Source organism: Bactrocera latifrons, unplaced genomic scaffold (genome assembly GCF_001853355.1).
Source record: "Bactrocera latifrons isolate USDA-ARS-PBARC rearing strain unplaced genomic scaffold, ASM185335v1 scaffold_265, whole genome shotgun sequence".
Taxonomy (NCBI): Eukaryota; Metazoa; Arthropoda; class Insecta; order Diptera; family Tephritidae; genus Bactrocera; species Bactrocera latifrons.
Window position 1 is genome coordinate 109573 of NW_017536241.1, and position 16929 is coordinate 126501.

General features: G+C 33.0%; 2 protein-coding genes across 3 annotated transcripts in view; one reads left to right on the plus strand and one right to left on the minus strand.

The window, feature by feature from the left end:
• The window catches only part of LOC108969777 (alpha-tubulin N-acetyltransferase 1), a 25129-nt gene extending 17302 nt beyond the window's left edge, over positions 1 to 7827 (plus strand). Inside the window, exons 1-7 of one of the 2 annotated variants that reach the window (XM_018934697.1) lie at positions 5812 to 6523; positions 6596 to 6655; positions 6712 to 6780; positions 6849 to 6920; positions 7004 to 7048; positions 7116 to 7328; positions 7440 to 7827. In XM_018934697.1, the coding sequence (XP_018790242.1) occupies positions 6458 to 6523; positions 6596 to 6655; positions 6712 to 6780; positions 6849 to 6920; positions 7004 to 7048; positions 7116 to 7328; positions 7440 to 7658 (744 nt within the window). In that variant the 5' untranslated portion in view covers positions 5812 to 6457 and the 3' untranslated portion in view covers positions 7659 to 7827. Of the gene's footprint in view, positions 1 to 1974; positions 2131 to 5221; positions 5555 to 5811; positions 6524 to 6595; positions 6656 to 6711; positions 6781 to 6848; positions 6921 to 7003; positions 7049 to 7115; positions 7329 to 7439 lie in introns of those variants that run through there. The other variant, XM_018934698.1, reaches the window with a different exon arrangement.
• A 2633-nt stretch (positions 7828 to 10460) lies between these two features.
• On the minus strand, positions 10461 to 15562 carry LOC108969778 (cleavage and polyadenylation specificity factor subunit 5). Its single transcript, XM_018934699.1, has 5 exons — positions 15292 to 15562; positions 13809 to 14073; positions 11699 to 11864; positions 10624 to 10738; positions 10461 to 10552 (listed from the first exon to the last, which is right to left on the minus strand). The coding sequence occupies exons 1-5, from the start codon at positions 15426 to 15428 to the stop codon at positions 10531 to 10533; spliced, it is 705 nt and encodes a 234-aa protein (XP_018790244.1). The 5' UTR covers positions 15429 to 15562; the 3' UTR covers positions 10461 to 10530.
• Positions 15563 to 16929: the final 1367 nt, after the last annotated feature.

The window sequence follows — 16929 nt, forward strand, 5'->3', positions numbered from 1 at the left end:
CGAAAACCGTGCTGAGAACAAGAAATTAGTGGAGAGATCCGGAAGGCTATGTCGTCTGTTATAATTGCTTCAAAAAGTTTAGGTATTGCAGACAACTTTGCTATTCCCCTATAGTTTTYAATAGATGACCTAAATCCACTCTTATGCAAAGGAATTATAAATGACTTTTTCCATATCGATGGAAATAAGCCTTGCATAAGAGATGAATTAAATAGTTTTGTTAGGGGTTTGTATATATATTTGGCACATTTCTTAAGAAAGCGTGAGGGAATCATATCTGGACCATAATTGTGTGATTGTTCTAACATATTCAACTGATATAAGACGTCTGCTTCGGAAATAGTAGGTGTATTAATGACAGAAATCGGACATAACTTGTGCTGATGCGGAACATTTTTTGGAGATTTTGGAGAGTAATTGGACTTGAAGAATTTAGCGAACATATTGGAAATGGTGTGATTGTCACTRGACATACTAGACTTATATTTCATAGCAGACGGAAAATTAGAAATCCTGCGTTTGAAGTTAACGAAACCATAGACCAAATTTTGGGTTACGAATAATATTACTTTTTACTTTATTTATATAATTATTATAACATATTTTGTTAATTTCAGCGAATTGTCGACGCAATTTAGAATAGTCAGCAACTAAAAGAGTTTTTTTTTTTTAAATTTTAAAAGCCATAAATTAGAACTAATTTTTTGAGTAACAGCGCACTTCGGAACATATTTTTCAAATAAGTTTAAAATAGTTTCATTAAAGTGGGAAGCACTAAATTCAATATTGCCACTGTAATCTGGCCAAGTTACTTTAGAAAGTTTGTAATTAATCTTCTTAAAATTAGCTTTCGCAAAGTTGAACCGAAAACAAAGGTCTTGTGTATTATTACGAATATGATCAAAGTTAGTTATGATTTCGATGTCAATTTTCAAAGCAGGATGATACGGGTCCTCTGGCTGAACCAAAGGATCACACCGGACAACGGAGAACATTGAAGCGTTATCAACATAAACTCGATCTAAGAACTTATCTAATTCGTTTGAAATTAAATTAATTGGATAAGACCCAACCCCAACATTTCATTTAAGAACTCGTTAAAACATAAGCGAGTACTAATAGGAATGGTGTGATCATCAATAAATTTCCATGATACGCACGGTAAATTGAACAAACAATCATGGAATCAGTATTACTAGCAATTGAGAAAACATTATWTATTAATGAAGCATGCTGCATATAAACAGATATATCCGAGTGAGGCGGTATATAAGATTAAGTTATGTAGATATGGCCACTATTAGCGCAAATTTAAATTCTATGAAGTCTGCATGCGGAACATCGACTTCTTCAGATGKAATTRAAGAATGAACAGCAAACAAGACACCACCTCCTTTTCTGTTCAGCCGRTCATATCTATAGATTTCGAATTCGCTGTTGAATATTTCATTATCAAAAATGTGAGGCTTTAGCCAAGTCTCTGTGAAAGCAATGATTTTAAAGTTACAATGAATGCTGTTTAGATACAAATCAGTAAGTTTCGTATTAAGATAACATAAAGAGGAAAATCTCAAAATAAGGAAACCGATTTCAGAAGTGTTTTCGCCACTTCTCTTGATCATCTCAGATATAAACTCTTTGAACAATCCTACTAATTTGTTGGAATCACTGAAGGTAACTAATCTATAGATTACTGGACATGTTTCCAACCTGCTTTTTTGTATACAAGAGGTTCAGTCTCAGTGTATGTGTACTAAACAGTGATCAGTTTGAACTCTTGACACCGACTGTGCCATGGAACAGATAACTTAATTTTTACTCAAGATCACTTGCAACATACGAGTATTGGCATATAGTACATCAGGGAAAGCAATTTATTTCGATAAACGTTGAAGTGTTAGGGATATTTGCAAGGGAATAAAAATTAAATTCAAAGGTGAATAATTCGTCAAATATATATTCTTCTTTTTATAGGGATGTTACTTCCAAAGTGTCTCAAATTATTGACCGGTTAGGTGAACTTTCAGCCGTAGCTCAGAAACTGTCCAAGCCTATTACATCAGCACAGAAGCTGCGAATGTCTGAAAATCAAACAGTCTATCTTATGGCAGATATCAACGGATGTGATGGGTAAGTAAATTTTTTTGAATATTGAATTACAATTATATTTCTTCAAATTAGAATGGCACTATTTTATTTAAGTATTTTTGCATAGTCGATTGAACTCAAGTTTTTAGTGTTATCGTTAAGTTTTTTTTTTCCTTTTGAAATCCATTAAAATAGTCCCAATCGCAGAAAAATAATCATTTCCTAGGGGTATCTGAACTTAATGGAGTGTATAATGAGCCAGAGTTTTGCTAATTTATGAGAACGGAAAAATGTTGCCCTAAATTAAATTTAATTCATTTAGTTTTTGTAGAATATTTTGATACTTTTACGACGGATTTCTGAAAGTCGATTGATAATTCCATTTATGTAGTAAAGTGTTGACAACCCCTAAAAAAACAAATTGAGAGCTTAAGCTCAGTAAAAATTGACATTACACTATGGAACAACGTGTCTTTGTTATTGAACAAATTTCAAAAATAATGAAAGCTTGGCGGAAGGACATTTTCACATGTGGGTGAAGTGATTTTTGAATCCATAAAGAGTCATTATTTGGTGAAAATATTGTGCTGGAGGCATAGGACTTTTTTGAAAATGACCCTGGTTAAACAGTGACTGATATTGGTGTTTAATATCCCGACATGATAACCCAGTTATTTTTGAAGAAATTAGTTGATATTGATCTGGTTGCAATAAGACGGTGCCACATATCATACAGCCCGTGAAGCAGGTCGTGTACTCTCTCGTTACACCATTAGATTTATTTCTATGGGGTTATTTAAAAGCGCAGATTTATTCGGAAAATTTATCCAGAATAGTCCTGGAAATTTTCCAGAACCGATTACGTATGCGTATGTACCGTGTATGTCATTTGTCCGATGTGTTATTCCTTAAATAACCATTATGATTAAATAAGAAAATGCAAAAACTGTGTTTTCTATTAAAGTCCATTATTGCGTTGATTTTGGGACAATAAAGGATTATTTTTCACTTCTTAATTTGAAGTGCTTTAAAAGAATGTTTTTTAGTTTTTTAAACCATATATGTACATATATAATTTAGCTACACAATTGTGTTTTCTCTTTCTTTAAGAACCTAGACGTTGAATAGTTTAAGAGACACTCTATGTTTTTTGTAGTGCTTCTTAAATTGTTGATTGTTGTGTCATAGTGCCACTCAAAAATGCATATTAGAGGTGAAGCTAATAAAAGCGTTATAAAAAGTCAATCAGAGCAACATAAAACGGTTAGTCTCTTCATATTTTCATTATATGATATATCATATATAAATACACGCTATATAAAGAAAACCGGACGTTCTAAATTCTTTAATAATATTATGTGTATGGGATTAAGTTAAGTTTTTGTTGCTTCGAAACAGATTATTATTAGAAAAACACGTTTTCTGTAAATCTTCAGGCTTAGGCACTGAGATCTACTTATTAGGTATGTGGACTTGTATAGTTATGGTCCGATTGCGACGATCGCTTTTGACGAGAGATAGAAACTTGAAAAGTACTATGTTTGCAAGTTTTTTTTCGATTTATATAATGGAAAGTAAAAGGACCAGTGAAGTTGTAATGTAGAAGCAGTTGCCGCGGTAGTGGTCCGATTTCGCTCAATTTCACCTTATAACAAGGAATATTAGATTATGATACTTGTATATAGGATTTCACTTAATTGAGAGCGGTTTCTTTCCATACTTATGTTGTAAAATTAAATGCTTCTGGCGATATTATAATTGGCTTTTTTTAGCAGAATCATCCGGACCCGTAGACATCATAGACATATCAGGTGAAGAGTTTGCCCTGCTTGTTTTTCTTTTTTACCGCCAATTTGTTTCATTTTCGAGATCTTTTCATCTATTTCGCCCCCCACAAAGATAAGATATAATACTGATTGGTACTTTCTACGACAAAATTTATAAAACTCACAAAACATTTAAAGAACGATGTTTTCCGTATATTATTCTAAATAAATGGAATGTAAAATACACATAAAAACAAGTAAACAAGTTGTTTCCTTCAATAGGTAGTACTTACAATTATTTTTTTTTTAAGATATCCATTACTCAAAGTCTGAAATTGGCAAAAACTGCATGCGGTTGATCTTCTTGATTTTGACTTTTCTAAATACTATAATAAAGAGAGATAATAACCTGGTCTCACTGTTGCCGGTGATTGGTATAGGATAACCACTTTTGTTGCATATATACGGTTGTTTATCGGCTACTAAAGAAACGATCGTCACTTGTTATGTGTTTTGTTTTATTACGAAAAATTCATATTTTTTGCTAGTGCTCTTTTATTTAGTTAATATTATTTATATTCGCTTAAAACGTGATTAGTTTGATCCATTTCTCAGTTTTATTGTTTGTGATAAATTACCATCGTCTATATTATGGTTTCATCCGCCATATTGTGTTCTGATGGCACCTAATGCCTTTCATTTCACTTAGTAACGGTTAATATTTTAACATACGGATTGAAATAAATTGCTTAAAGTCTCGTTATTTGAAGAAATGCAAATAAATTACATATACATACATATGTATATTGGATATCATTGACTAGTTTAAGGCCGAACACGACCCTTTTAATGCATTCCTTAATTTGGCAATAAACAATTGTGCCCTCGGGTAATTTATTCCGTTGTCGATGATTGACATCAAGTAGATAAGGGTGATTGACTCGAACTGAATAACAATTGTTGATATTTGGGTGCAATATTTCAGCTAAGATCGGTTGTTATACATCCGTAGCTTTAAACTTTAATATGCAACCTCAAGTAACTCCTTCAATGGTTTCTTGATAAGTATAATCTTAACGGACTATACTGAATATACAAATATTGTATATTGTTGCAACAGGTCTTCGAAGGTCTGTGTCATCTAGGTTATACATACCGGTGAGTAATAAAAAGTGTCAAAAGAAGTCAACGGCATTCTTAGTACTAATTTTTTATAATATAATACTTTCGATTGCAATCTACACAAAACAGTAAAAATATTTATCAATATACTTGATGAATCGTATTTTTTAAGCACATTTACTTTTCCTTGGCCTATGCGTATTAAGATAAATATTTTTTTAATTAACTCCAATAATTGTTTTCAGAGATGTCGTTATAGGACTTTTGAAAATTGGTACCAAAAATTTATATCTTTTCGATAGTTCGGGTCAGACGAGAAAAATTGACAAAGCCCGTTGTATATTAGATTTTTACATTCACGAATCGAGACAGCGTATGGGAGTAGGAAAAATACTGTTCGATATAATGCTTACAGAGGAGCACTGGACTCCAGTAAAGTGCTCAGTTGACAGACCATCCGAAAAGTTAATACAATTCTTAAAAAAATACTATGGCTTGGAAAAAATTATACCACAAGCAAATAAATTTGTTCTGTATGAGGGATTTTTCGACGAAGATGGAGATGACGACGCTAACAGGTATGTTTTTATATTACACTATTTATGTACCGACGTTTTTCTTGGTATTGGAACAAAACATTTTATCTCGAAAACATTTAAATATTCGAATTTGGACATTGAGCTTATTATCAATTTAATATTCCCTAAAAAGTAAATATATGACAGTAAATACACAATTGGAGTTAGGAAAGGGCATATGATGTCTATATATTAACTTTTATAGGTTATATTCTATAATTAATAATAATTTAAAAATCGCTTAAATTGTTATTGTAATATGAGAAATAACAAAGAAAATTGATAAAAATGTTTCCAACATTACCTGACAAATTATGTACCAAAATAGTGTTAAAAATTTTAAACGATAGATGTAGTAGTTTTGATATTGTGAGGGGCATCGGCTTTGAAACTGTGAATTGTGCAAAAAACTTTATGAAACTTCATTATGTTGGAAGGTTGGAAGGATCGAGATAGTTTGAATTACTTATGTTGAAATTTTCCTAAAGTATGGAAAAAGGTACCGGTCAGTGTGATCGTTACATGCTGGCAGATTACTGCTGGTTCAAAAAACGAAACTGTCAAATAGAAAATTATAGAAGAAAAGCTCATCAAAGACGTTTTTATTGAAATATAAATATATTTGGTATCATAAATTGCGAGCACAATCGTATCAAAAACTGATTTTATATAGAATTTAATATAACTGATTAGACATGAAAAAACCGTACGTATAAATTAATACAATTTGAAAAACACTTCGAGAAGTGTAGAATATATTAGAAAACTTATTCTTAATTGTCAAATTGAAAGAATTCAATAATTGATTCCTGGAAAGTATACACATATATTTTTCTTCAAACAAAAATTTTTACAATACTCGTATATCGAAAGTATTATATATAAATATAGAAGCATTTCTAAATGGAAGCCAGAAGAGGCAATCTTCAGGCTCTGCCCAAACAGCAATCATCGAAAATGCAGGTCGTAGTAAGTTTATTGAACAATGTACATACATATGTATAGACTTCGCAAATGTTTTAAATGGTTTTCTTTTGCAAGAAAACGGCTAGCGAGGTGAGTCTCACGCCCAGTCAGGCGGCCGAGCAGGCCAAGTTAAATGTAAGTTGTGGTAACTTCTCTCTGAGTACTTTGTTAATCAATTAGTGATGATTTAGGAGCGAAAAAATCCGTTGGATGCATTAAGTCGCTTATCATTACGACCGCAAGGTGTAGAAAAACGATCGGTAAATTTATTTAGACTTTAATTTCGAAAATAAAATCCTTTCTAATAAACACTAATGGCTTTAAAAAGGGTCTGCAAGATGTTGATGACGAATACTTTAAAAAAAATATGTTTTCCCGTACACATTTAAATCGACATGCGGTAAAATTATCGAATTTTGAATTGATTTACAATTGATATTATATATTAAATAAGTTGTTTACTTAAATTCCAAATCTATACAGGGGCTAAATGACTCTTATGAGCTTCAAGGTCACACAATTTCGCAGGTAACCCTTATATTTATATATATTCACAAGTAAAATTCAATACTACAGTTTTTCTCTTGTTACACAGGCGCAAGGTGATGCTTCCAATACACAACAGCAGCAGTATCAAGGCAAACAGCCGTACAATCTAAATTCCACTCACGCTCATCATCCAACATCGTTGTCAGTGCAACCAAATCAACAAACAACAGAAATTCTATCACAGCAACAAGTTTCCAGTCATCAACCCCAAACAACTTCAGCACCAATGCAGTGTAAAAATCAGTTCAAAGAACCACATGTAAATTATTCTTCCTACTTCTTTTTAAATATTTATAAATAAATTATGTGTACGTACGTTTTTAATCTCACCCAACTGACATCTTCTATCTTTATTTTATCATATTTGCAGTTATCACAGCCACGAACTGAGGCCCGAAATCAACATGCTCAACAACAACAACCCATACAATCATCTCCTATACCTGCTCCAGAACCAGAATTGTGCACAACTTGCCCTAATTGTCAAACAACGATTTACCTTGTTCGAGGACACGATACCAGCAGTGAGCCCGCACAAGGTTATACCTCAAACCAACATGATACCACTGGTAGCACAACTGCTAATTAGCACATTACTTGAATTGCGATCGCTCTTTCAAAATAAGCAATTTGTTTTTATGTCAAGCCAAATTTTTTTGTAATATAAATTTTCCAATGTAAAATTTTTAATAAAAATTTGTAGCTATCATTAAAATGCACTTTACGTAGAATAAATTTCAAGTTAGTGTGGTATATAATAGTAGATTTAATTTATTTTTTATTTGAAAAACATATAGTGGTATCATCTACTTTACATTATACTTATTTCACGTGTCACGATGGATAATGTGATATACTAAAAACTTTAGTTCTTGCGGAGTTACATCCTTCAGTTTGTTTCTCGCGTGCCTTTCCACTATGCTATAATTTAATGTTACTAACAAATAGTAATAGTTTCGTAGCTTATTTTTGTTTTATTTTTTCTCTTATGCAAACAGAACATAGTTTTTATCATTTCACAAAAATTAAAATGAGATTAACTGTTAAAATCAGTTATATGCAATGTTTTCTTGAATTTTTTTCTCATTGTTAAATATAATGTTATTGATATTTTGACAAATATGTTTTTGAATCTTAAAAACATAGCAAAACAGCCGGTTCCAATATACTTTAATACCGAAATTAAATAAAACATGCTAACTTAAACAATCAAAAAACCATCATTCAACTAAATTTTTTTGGAAAGAATATTTTTTATCTGTAAAAAAAAAAATTACATAATTCCGTATCCAAAATCAAATAGAGGGTAAAATAAGAAAATTATAACAAACGCAGGTGTAAACATTTCTCTTTATTCACTTTTATGGAAGATTCATAAATATATGTATCTGTGAATGCAGCAAAATGCCAAGATTTTGTCATATTACTACATATAGGCATGTTTTAGAATTAATATTAACTATAGTGCTTTTGTAATTTATGGTAGTTAAACCTAATAGAAAAGAAGATCATAATGTTTCAAAATTCTTTATTTTAGGTCCCTATTATGTGTTTCAACCAAACCGCATTTTGGTTGAAGTTTTGAAATTCGGTATTATGGTTTTCAACTCTACCACTCAAAAAATGTCCGTTGAAGTGCTGTTAATTTTTTATATTTTCTTTATAATTTAAAACTTTTTTATTTAGTTATTATTTGAAAATCTATAGGATTTACTCGTGTTGTAAATCTGATGAGACCTGGACGAGACAAACTATAATTTGAAAATATTCAAAAAAATAAGGGACCGTGGGAAGTGTTTCAAACACAAAGAATAAATACAATCTAACGGGTTATAGCTAAAAATCTGCACTAATTTTAATGGTCTGCTATTTTGTTTTTCAAATGTCGAAGAAAATCCAGCAACTTAACTGGTTCGGATTTGAACTCAAGGTACTCGGTCCGAATAAGTAGCAGTTTAACCTGCTACATTGTCAAAACGAAGATAGTAGTAAGAGTGACTAGAGTCGAGAGGCAATTTAAGTTCTTATGCTACAGTTCCACTGCAAATGGCAGTCAGTGCTAGTGCTAGAAAGCGGCACCGTTCCAAAGATTGTAGCTGTTTGATGATAGACATCAAGAGGCATCTTGGCATTGTACGGAGTGCAGTGTTCTGCCATAGCTAAAGATTCTTCGTCTGTAAATTACTATATCCAGCCGACCGAAACGCTGTTAAGCAATTTATTTTGTTAAATTTTAATGCGAAAAGAAATGAGGAAATGAAAGTTAGGGAGGGTTGCGGAATCTAAGAAAGATTTTCTTAGTTGTAAAATTGCAGACTAATTTTGATTTTCAATGGTGTCAGAATCTGATTGGATTTGTTAACTACGGTGAAAAATTTAGAAGCAGTTTCAGTCTACAATGAGTTCCGCTATTTTAGCGTTTCTTTGGAAAAAGAAAGCAATGACACTCAAAACCGATACAACTTCTATTTCGGGCATCCAACCAATAATATCTGAATATATGACACCTAATACATTTATTTATAAATTTCAATTGATTTTATTACCACAACTGTCAGATTCTACAACACCACTGAATTATTTCATCAATCTTAAAACAAATGAGAACAATCGCCAAATGTTAGACAAATTGTTCAAGTTTTTTGTGATGAGTATTTTCACATGTGTACCTTTATTTTATTTTCGACTGTTAAAGTTATATGTTTCATTAAAATAAAATTTTATCACAAATTAATAATTCGAAAGTTGTCTTTTATAAGAAAATACATGAAACAGGTAAAAAAAAAACAATTTTTTTGGCTTACTTTTATGATAAGAAATTATAATTATCCGAAGTTTATTGTGTATGTAGTTCGCGAATGGCTGCTGTATAATGTTGCCAAACAAGTTAAAATAACAAAACAGAAAGAGATATAAATACGGCTGTAAATGTTACTATGCTTGAAAGCTATATTTGGTGTAAAAAGTGGGCAACTATACACAATAAAATGAAATTAAAATTAAAATAAGTATAATGTATAATATTTTTCATTAATTATAAAATCCACGCTCAGTGTATGTACAATTGATATACAATTTATGATGTGTAAGGTTTATTACACCTTTTTATTTTGAACACCCCAGTATATGTGCTAAAATTAAGTTTGTTTACAGCAATTATTAGTGTACACACATATTTTATTATGGTAAGATTTTCATTTCCTTCATTCGTAGAATACATACATATATGTATACGTCTCAATATAATTAAAATAATTATTTGCTTTATTGACGTCTAACGTTTATATAATTAAAATAATTAATCCAGTTATTTAGGTTTCCACCAATGTGTTTGTATTTAATGCAGATTTGGTTCATCTAAATATAAATGTATTAAATAAAGACATTCAAATAAGTAAAATACCAATGTGGATTTATTTAGATTAACTATTATAATATGTCCCGAAAAACTCGCCATTCCTTCACATATAAATAAAATTAAACCTGAAATTTAGAAATGAATTCAATGTTTATAGGCAAATAATAGTGTAAAAATATGAGAGCAATAGTCATACCTGCATAAGGCCTGAGGCAGCGATGATATAATTGGACCATATCCTTGAGAATTGTCATAGAGTTCGAATAAGGGTGCCGCTACAAGCTTGTAATTTTTGGGAACAGCAAATAAAGCTAAACAATTATAGTCAAAAGGAAATATAATTAAAATCAATTTATATATGTTAATATATAACAATATACATATATGTAATATACTGTTTGGATTATATGTGTTTGTGCGTAGAAATGACAATAAATTTTAGCGATTTCTTCTATTATGTCGAGAGCATTTTGAATTAAAAAAAACGACAATAAAATATTTTTGGTTCGCTAGAAAAAAATTCTTTTAACTATTCCTGTATAAAAACAATAATGTAATAAAATTATATACATACATATGATTATATTCCATACAGACGAGTAGTGCCAACGAAGCAATTAGAAAAACTTATGCAAACTGTATGTGAACTATGGTAACTCTTTGAATAGATAAGATTAGGCGGAAAATAAAAAATGCTTATCCTTTTATTGGGAGTAGTGACCTTATTTACAATATCGACAAAATAAATTCGGCTAAGCAGCTCCAGAACATATGAATGTATGAAAGAAAAAATTAGCAAACGCTTCCAGCTCAAGTAAAACTGAACTTCGTGAATGATAACGAGGCAAAATTACAATCTGCCACCTAGAATGCCGACAGAAAGGTAACTACGAGAAGAGGCTCCTTTAAAATATTCTCAAATTTTGAATGTACATATGTATTATTGTAATATTGCAAAACTCGTGAAATAAACAATTTTGGTAATGCGCACACCATAAATTTCCGGGTACGGTGAAAACTACTGAAAGATCGATAACGCGTTAAGAAAATGTTAAGTCGTCCTCTGTCGCGGACTAACTCAACTGTTAGTTGCCGTAATCTCTATTTCTACAATTGTATCAACTTGAGTGACTACATACATATCAATAATTTCTATACAGACGCAGCACTGCCACAAAACAGAAACCTATCGCTTTTGTATCACGAACAATTAAATTAAGACGTTTCTAATCTAGTGTCCCACGGCCAGTGACATTATTTCTATGACTTACCCTTTTCATGTAACTGTACCAAAAACAGCCGTTTGTGTTCTTTTGGTTTCGTAATATGTGGCGGAATGTATGGATACTGAGGTGGTTCAAAATTCGGTCGCCACCAGTTTCCAATTGTGTCTTCCACAATCCAATCTTGTTTCACGCCATCTTGTCGCCCCAATGTCTATAAAAATAAAGATCTTAGTATTTTTTATTTAAATATTTCTTTTCAAGCATAAATAATTATGTAGTTTCTGTTGATATACAATTGTCACTTTTGCTTTTTCTATGTCCTCTTTTTGTGTCAGTAAACAAACATCAATACAATGCACACTACCGTATTACCTCTTCATGTAAAAGAGAAATTAACCGATAATATTTGTATTGTGGTTTAGCTATTTTCAGTCAGAGTTATCCGACAATTTTGGAAAATTACATGTTTCCATTTTAACTGTAGTTTGGTTAAAATTTTTAAAATTCATTACTATCGATATCAAATCATTTCGTCAAAAAATTCAGTTGATGTTCTCTCGATCAGACACCGTTTACAAATGCGGTTGATTAGAATATCAAAGGACAACAAATGCTTCCCAATTCTCGCGCGTTGTAAAAGACGGACGGATGAATGGGAATGGCACGGAGCATCACGTCTCAAAAACCCATTCACTTTTAATTTAAAATGTATAAATCCAATATGTGTGAAAATCACAACAAACTTTGCTTTGCCATGGGCACGCACTCTCGATTCTCCAACACCATTAACAGACAAGCCATTTTAGTATGTTAATAACAGTTAATTTTTATTTTTTGTTTTCACTTAAAAAATGTAATGCTAAGGGATCGGATCTGCAAGGACTCAACGTCAAAATTATCGATGTAAACGGGGACACATATGTGCACAATTTCATCCCATGATAGGTTAAGATCTATGTAGCTCATCGACTCAATAAACGAACATTTTTGTAGAGTCTTCATTAACTCTAAGAGGTTTAATAGCAACAAATATATATAAAAACTTAGAATAAAAAAACGTAACTAGTGTCCTATTCTCTGTATGCAAGTTATAATTTAAAAGAAACCAAGAAATTAACAAAAAAAAAAACCTATGCTGTGTGCGTGGATAATTTTTCAGGTGAGAAAATTTTTTCCTGACTTTGTCAAATAATTAATATTGCATCAGTAACTAAGACAATTTGCTTTATTTTACAATTCCCACGACAGCAGGTTCTAGGTACCGGAATTGACTCGGATTTCATCCGACCAAGGGATATTTTTTCGGCGATCTAACCCCATTTGGATCGGTGAGTCTTAATTTGTGTTGGTCTTCATTGGAGCAACGCCTAGCAGCAGGGTTGCTCCGTATCCTACTGACTCGTGCTAGCATTGAGTCCAACCCGGGCCCGGAGGAATTTTTCTGCTGCGTTTGCGCAAAAAGGCTACAATAAAACTCAATCTCGGTCAGGTGCAATACATGCAATGGATGGATCCATCTTAAGACCTGCTCAGGCCTTAAGACTCATAGGGAGTGAACCACGCGTAACGTGGCTCCATGTTGCCTACGCAATACTGCGGCGCTAGCCTCTACGGCTGCGCAATCTGCACACAGTTCGCGCGCTGCGCCGCCACTCACCCCGAGAGGCCAACAGAGGACCTCCACGGTCCCCAGGAGCTCAAACAGGCAACATAGCTCCCTCTCTGACTTGTACCCCCCTAACCTTCTTCCCGCTCCAATCCTTGTACGAGAACCAATCAGCAACTCTTGGTTCCTCGCGCAGTCTGTTCCGTGTGTCAGATCATCATTGTCGGAACGTTACTTCAATCAAGTGCAATTCCTGCACTGGCTGGTGTCACTTCGCTGCGTGTTCCGGCCTGCGCACCACACGTGAGTGGAATGAGTCGTACGTTGCCCCATGCTGCAGGAGTCTGCAACCGTAACACACAACAGTGGCGTCGCCAACAAACACCCTAGTGCGACAACCGCCCCTGCGGGCTGTGTAGCTGCAACAAATACCACCCACAAGTCACTCCCTCACCCCCAGGATCACCCACGGACACCCGCGACAAACCCGACTACTTCCATTTTAGAATTTGATTTAAATTAAGTCGAGCAAACAATATTTTAACTTACTTCGGTAAGAAGGCGTTTGAGGCCTTCTACCTCATCTTCTCCTGCATTAAGTTCACCCCCAGGAAGCTTGAAAAATGTTGTACCCAACTGCAGAAGTAATACGTGGGGTAAACCATGTTCGTGGACAAGTAGGACTCCTTCAACTGAGCGCCGCATACCAATACGATCAAATTCTTCTCGCATCCTTTGAAAGCGTGATGGAACTGATGGATCTTTTTCAAATAATGGTTCCTTTGTTCCAAATGTGTAATTAGTCAAAGGATATCTGAAAGAGAAAAGGGTTAATCTTCATAATTTAAAAAAAAGAATGGGGAAAATAGATTGCTTATAATTAATACTACCACATGAAAAAAAGAGTATAATTTTTTTTTTTCCTTAAGGGTTACACTTAGTTTAGAAGAATGACTAATTTGAATTTTCAAGTTTCAAGTTCAAGTTTTTTTTTTTTTAAACGCCGCCATTTTTAACGAGAATTTTGTATTTTTAAGTTTTATTCACGCCAGAACACTGCACTCCGCATGACAGGAGGACAGGCCTCTTGATGTCTCCCGTCGAACATCTACATAGTGAGACGCTTATGCTTCCAGTTGAGGAGGTCATTCCTCAACTACGTCGAACAGAACGGCGACTGGACTTCGGACAGAACTGACTTCCGACAGATACTGATCGCCAACCACATGTCACTGGCCACATCTTTATATGTCCCGCCAACATCACTCATATAACACACTTTTCTCTTTGGTCCGACTCCGTCGAAACATGTAATATATATACCCTAAATTTTCAAAACCCTGTCACACTACCATATCCTTTAAAAATTTTACAAAGACTAATTTATTTAGCAACGACATTTAGTAAATTAAGGAAATATGGTATAAGCGGTCTATTTGGCTGGGATTTAGAATAGCATCCGTCGATTTCGGGATTAAAATTGGTATGTATGGTGAGTACGTTCTTCAGATCAAGAAAATGTATATATATACATAGTTGTCTTGTGGTTTTTGAGATATTTGTATTTAAAATTTTAAATGCGAGTTTTTTGATTTATAATGAATTTTGCCCATATATTTTTATCTTTTTGTACATAACCATTCCAACCAACCTACTCCGCAATATGGGATTGCTATTCTAAAAATCACCTAGCTATTTAATTATTATATTTTCATTACCGAAATTTAGTGTTATTGAAGTTTTATGTGTGAAATTAGAAATACAAAACTGATACACATATTTCGGAAAAGACTGAGCAGGAGACCTATAATGGCTTTGAGTTTGAAGAAATTAAGATTCCGTGATACAATTAAAATTTTCGAAAATTCAGGTTTGAAATTGGCACGTTTATCTGTTTTACCTTTTAAAATAATTGAATATTAATTAAAATGCAATTTAATAATAAAATAAATTATTTCAATGCATAACAAATAAACCCTATCAGTCTGCTTTAACAGTGCTAACAAAATCATGGTCAGTTTTTTATACTCACAAGTTTATTGTTCTGTTTATGGCCAAGCACTGTCCAGCCGAGTATTTCTGCATTCCATTATTTACATTTCCGTCTACTTGGCCCTGACTGCTGCGTCTTGGCCAACCTGTACCAGATTTATTTGACACCTGGGCCATTGAAAATTCTAATCCGACGATATTATTGTATAAATTTTACGATATTTAACATATGCAAAAGCATGCACTATATAATAAATTGGCCAACTTAGCGTCGAAACAAAATTAATGATGCTGCCACACTATGTTCATAACATTTCAGGGTGCCCAAACAGTTATCGAATTTAGGATTAACGATAACCATTTAGCCTGTGAGCCAATCCGTAATTTTTCTCTCTGTGTTAAATTGGTGTAATCAAATTTACTATGGTGTAAACAAATTTCACATATTTCTGTGCAATGGAAAGTAAAGTTTTAACACTTGGTATACTGTTGTTACTAATGTTTTGAACAAAATTATTTACAACATCATTATCCCAGTCAGAAGTCTCTAAATTTGAAATTTTAAATTATAGACAATATTTGTGACTTGAGACGATTATGCAATTTAGTAGGTAGTCACAAGAATCACTAAATTTAACAAAAAGATGAATACAATGGGAGAAATCTTATGTACCTATTTGTTCTAACATTAACTGCTTTCCATAAATCGAATGAATTGTAATTGCAACCTTGCGCTAGCATGTCCCCTAGCGGTTGCGAAATTGTATTGCGCTATCCCTTAAAAAAAAAAAAAAAAAGGATGAAAACAGATAATTCAACTTCATGTGCGGACCACAATGCTCGCGACAGACTGCAGCAGCACGACAGTGAACTGAAAATGGCATTGTGAATACTACTACATGAACGTTTGTGAGAGGGCAGCAACATAACAATGGCCGGCATGTACACAAAACCTTACACTTCAATGAAATTTTAATATTTTGTTTTTTTAAGCAAAAAATAAGTAAATTTACCTATTTATTTGTTTTAAATTATCAATTGTTATTATAAATGATGTAACAGAGCTGTTATATGCTTTTATTTGTAAAATAACGTAAGGTTTGTTACAGCTTTGAGTAATTTTACATTTTACATATTAGTGGCATCACCACTCTACCTCATCTCTCTATCTTCCATTCTACTGTCAACTCTACTGTCGTCCTACTGTCGTTGGCAAATATAGGATHAAATTGAAGTTAGCGAGAACGACAACTGTCGGTCTGCCGTCGTGTAGTCGTGCAGCTGTCAAAATAGGTCCGTCCATAAGAACGTGTGTATTTCAATATTTGACAGATGTCGTTTGCAGTCTGTCGCGAGCATTGTATTCCACACATCAGTGTTTCAATTGCTAGGCAGTCCTTAGTCAATGTTTAATCACCAACCTTGTTCGTTAGAAATTTAAATTAAAATCTTCAAGATACATATCAGTTTTTACGCGCTTTTGAAGAAATCTCTCTACGAAGATTTTACAGCCTTATTTAACGCATACTTATGTATCTACAGCCAGTCTCGCCCTACCTAACGCACATTGGTTGCTAGAGCCACTTCTGCTTGAACAACTGATATCTCCTAGATTCAACCAAAAGAGTCTCCTTTGTCTTCCTGAGTTTTCACATGACAGGTAATTTCAAAAGTATTT

Coding starts and splice junctions, on each gene's coding strand:
- LOC108969778 (XM_018934699.1), bottom strand. CDS start 15,428: ATGGCCCAGGTGTCAAATAAATCTGGTACAGGTTGGCCAAGACGCAGC. Junction 11,865..13,808: donor TCAAACGCCTTCTTACCGAA/GTAAGTTAAAAT, acceptor TTATTTTTATAG/ACATTGGGGCGACAAGATGG. Junction 10,739..11,698: donor GGTACAGTTACATGAAAAGG/GTAAGTCATAGA, acceptor ATAATTGTTTAG/CTTTATTTGCTGTTCCCAAA.